We start from the raw sequence: 3,917 nt of genomic DNA, 5'->3' as shown, positions 1-3,917 counted from the left end.
TCCCACTACAAGAAATCTGCCATAATATGACGTTTTTTTTATGACTGGAAATCAAAATGTCATAGCTTTATGACGTTCCTAGCTTTGACTGTCCTTGGCCACTCGGGGGGGGGGCAAAACCCTAGAAAATCGTGACGTTATTGGGCAAAAAAGTCATTAGCAATTCAGGTCAAAACGTCATTAGCAGGCCAAAAAAAATCTAGCCAATCAGAAACCAGGAAACAACCTACCAAGGATCAGCCCCAGACTTGGATCTCAACCGTCCAATGCATCCAACGCACCAAACATGAACCGAAATTTAGACTCGCGCCACCCGCTCCATTTCCCGCTGCAAAACAAAAAATTCGTTTAAGTCCCGCCCAGTGTGGGAGGCCCACACCCACTCGCGGGCGAGCAAAATTTTCGTTCAAGTCCGGTCCACTCAGCCGCGCGGAACGAAACCCTACCTCATTCTCCCATCTAACTCTACGCCACCGCCGCCGCCGCCCCTCGCGAGGAGAGGACCTCAACAACAGCCGCCGGCGCCCTCCTCGTGTTTGGGGATCTCCCGCGGCATCGACGGTTGGACAGGTAGATAAGGGGGGAGACGCGCATGGACATGGAGACGGCCGCGGCGGCCGGTGGCGTCGGGCTGACTGCGTGGCAGGCGGCGGCGCTGTCGGGCGTGGCGGGCTGGGTGTGGGCTGCCTCCTACTTCGACCTCACCCGCCGGACGCGAGCGCTGGTGCAGCCCTGGGTCACCCGCCGCGTCCACGCCGAGACGCCCTCCATCCTCAGGTTGCAGGTCCGTTCCTCTCCGTTTCATCCGCTTCCAGCTAATGAATGACCAATTGGGAGAAAGGAGCAAAAAAATCCCGCATTTTCCTCATCTTTTTAGCTGGATACATTACCTGTTCCAGCATACAGTTGATGTTCGATTTGTTAGTTCATTAGGGAAGGGAGAATAATGATTGAGGAGATCGAATCAAGTCGTCAGATTTGAATTTGACTCAAATTACTACATGGAGATGGTATAGGAAATAAACTGACAAGAATGTCATCATCATATAAAAAGCAAACATATGTTTGCTGTACATGTGTTTTACATAGCTTCGGTTTCTAAGATCTTGACTGTATGCTTCTGGCTTATTTATCAATTTATTTATCTTCTGTTGGATCATTGCAGAGGATGCAGCACAAGTTGCTAGACAATTTCTTCTCTGTGCTGTCATGCGTTGTCTCTGTCCCTTTCTACACAGGATTCCTGCCCCTCCTCTTCTGGGTATGTCACTCATGTCCATCTGGCACATTGACCACCTCTTGTTCTGCTTCTGTAAGACTGAATGTTTTTTCTCATTGGAATTGGTTGTAGAGTGGACACGGCAAGTTGGCTAGGCAGATGACCCTCCTCATGGCGTTCTCTGATCACCACCGCCCACTGCGAAAGGTGGCTTCCCAGACTTACCTTTCTGTACCGCTACGGGTTTACACGGGCATAGATCGAAATGCAGCACTTCCATGTAGTCAGGTCAGGCTGTCACCACTGTTCAGAAGCTTCGCTACTGCTACTACACAAGGATGGTGCCAACATGCCCCAGCCCGCTAGTGGCACTGCTTGACGTCAGGATAGGCAGCCCTCGTGCATGGAGCTATGCAGATGCTAGCGAGTGGTTTCTATGGCCATGGATGCTTGCTCATAAATGAGGTGGCAGATGATGCTATTTCTGTAGCTCACTGTGGTGTAGGCGCTTGTGTTGATCCAACTGTAGTACTGGGGTCGACTTACTGATCTACAATTATTCATTTTCAAGTTGATTTACAGTTACAGGATATGCCTTGACGTTAACGAGAAATCGCAGGGTGGCCGGTATGGGTTCAAAGCTTGTTGGATGCGGCTCGGCCGTTCCATCGCTTACCATCTCGAATGATGACCTCTCAAAAGTCGTTGAAACGTCAGATGAGTGGATCGCAACGCGGACTGGGATTCGGAGCAGGCGAGTTCTTTCAGGTACTTTCGATTCACCTGTCTCCTTCCTCGTTCACTAAGCTGGTTTGGCCGAGTGTTTATTTCCAGTTCTCTTAGCTAGGTTATCACTTATGGATGATATGTGCATCACACATTTTGCTTGAAATAGTTTTAGGTAATACAAATATTGATTCTGATAGTAATCATAATAGCTGAGCATAAGTTTTGTCTTGAAGCACTATTTTTCCATTAAAGCTAAATGAATATTAACATCTTGTTACGCAGTCACAGGCATAAAGATTATAAAGAATCTATCTAGAAAAAAATGTACATGCTGGTACTTGATACTTTGCTGGTCACTAATTTAGATACATATAAATGCAGCACTTTTCACAGGGACGTATTATTAAGAGAGCTTTTGGGAAGTTGAAGGTAGAGCATGTTTATTTGGGAAGGCACAGTTTCAGCAAGATGCTGCCAAGTTAACACCTTAGGTCAGTTCTGAAATATCCTGCTCATTTTTTTGATGCTTATGTGATCATGTGAAATCAGCTCACAGTAAATACTATAGTTGGCTGGTTGCCAATGTTGGAATTCGGCACTATTCTGCAGTTAGCTGTGTTGTTTAATGTTGTACAGCCTTAATGGTTTGTAGATTGTAGATATGCATGCATGTGCCTTTTGCAAGATTGCTGCTTGACAACATGTGTGAACCATGGTCTTTGCTGCGGTTTATGATTGCAGTTGTTGTGTGAGCACCAGAATTTATAATTGCAGTTGTTCTGTGAGCACCCAGATGATGAATTTCCTTCCACTACTTAATCTGAGCTAAATCGTATTTGTTGTGTCAAAGCATGTTACATGTATCAAATTTATTTGTTGTTCACCAATAGGCAGGTTCCTATGAGTCTGTACACATGCTATTTAGCTGTCATTGTTTACATGGGAACACTTGTAGAGTCGCCCATCCTGTAATCATACACTGCTGATTTGTTCTTCCTCATTTACGCCTGTTGTAGTACTGCTGCCCTATGTTGCATTATTTCGCTGTTAAACGTAATTGGACACATGCGAATTAAAATTCATACTGTTAGCAAGTTCACCTACTATTTTGTTATCATACACGACAAGAAGTACTTTGTCCCTGTAATGTGAATCTGGAACTGAATCTGGAACTGCTCGTTTTTCCCAGGATGTCTTTGGGGTGGCACTGGACACAACAACAAGTACTGAGCAGAGATCACTACAATGCAATGGGTCACTGTAGTACAAATATGAATCTGTTGTCAGTGTCTTTCTTGTATATATATCTGATTTGTGGAAATATTGTAATATATTGAGTTACTGCTCTTATATGGAAGATTTCATCATGTGTTGATGTTTATATATTGTCTAATCTTGTTAATATAAACCTGACCAACCCAAGAATAAATGGATCGTAAAAGGCTAAGGCCCAAATAGAGAAAGGCTGTAAAAACGGTGAGGCCCAAAATAGAAAAAGGGTGCAAAAAGGCTAAGGCCCAAAACAGAAATGGACCAAAACAAAGGCCAACGCTTACGGTAAAAGGCTGGAATTATTGGGCTTGGCCCATGTAGAATACAGAATTGGACCGGGCTGATTTCGAATTAAGACGTTTTGGTTTCGTCATAATTTTGCCACGTCGGATTGCCACGCTGGACTCGGGGGCAGGTGCCCATGACATTTTGGGAACGTCATGCCGCCAGTGACATTTTAAAACGTCACAAAGCTCTACGACGTTTTCAAGTGGAACGTCTTAAGCAGTCACTGCTGACTCCCAGCTTTCGACGTTTTGAAAAGCGTCACTGTAACGTCACAAGTAGCCATCAGTGACGTTTCAGTGACACCTTATTTTTGTCAACTTATGGCAGATTTCTTGTAGTGTCCCGCATACGCTTAGCGAAGCTCTGCCGGAGATCTCCATCGACACCGCCACCACGCCGTCGTGCTGCC

General features: G+C 45.4%; 1 protein-coding gene across 1 annotated transcript; it reads left to right on the top strand.

The window, feature by feature from the left end:
• Positions 1 to 427: 427 nt before the first annotated feature.
• LOC127330877 (lipid phosphate phosphatase delta-like) lies at positions 428 to 3,319 on the top strand. The gene is made up of 5 exons (XM_051356948.2): positions 428 to 784; positions 1,166 to 1,261; positions 1,352 to 1,987; positions 2,330 to 2,439; positions 3,138 to 3,319. Exons 1-3 carry the CDS (start codon positions 593 to 595, stop codon positions 1,583 to 1,585), a joined length of 522 nt encoding a protein of 173 aa, XP_051212908.1. The 5' UTR covers positions 428 to 592; the 3' UTR covers positions 1,586 to 1,987; positions 2,330 to 2,439; positions 3,138 to 3,319.
• The last annotated feature ends 598 nt before the right edge of the window (positions 3,320 to 3,917 follow it).

Source organism: Lolium perenne, chromosome 2 (genome assembly GCF_019359855.2).
Source record: "Lolium perenne isolate Kyuss_39 chromosome 2, Kyuss_2.0, whole genome shotgun sequence".
NCBI lineage: Eukaryota > Viridiplantae > Streptophyta > Magnoliopsida > Poales > Poaceae > Lolium > Lolium perenne.
Note: the sequence above shows the minus strand (reverse complement) of the source record. Positions and strands in the feature narration are given on the sequence as shown.

Excerpts from the sequence above, each read along its gene's own strand:
- LOC127330877 (XM_051356948.2), top strand. The coding sequence starts at position 593 with ATGGACATGGAGACGGCCGCGGCGGCCGGTGGCGTCGGGCTGACTGCG. Across the intron at positions 785-1,165 it reads CCTCCATCCTCAGGTTGCAG|AGGATGCAGCACAAGTTGCT; the intron begins GTCCGTTCCTCT and ends GGATCATTGCAG. Across the intron at positions 1,262-1,351 it reads TCCTGCCCCTCCTCTTCTGG|AGTGGACACGGCAAGTTGGC; the intron begins GTATGTCACTCA and ends AATTGGTTGTAG.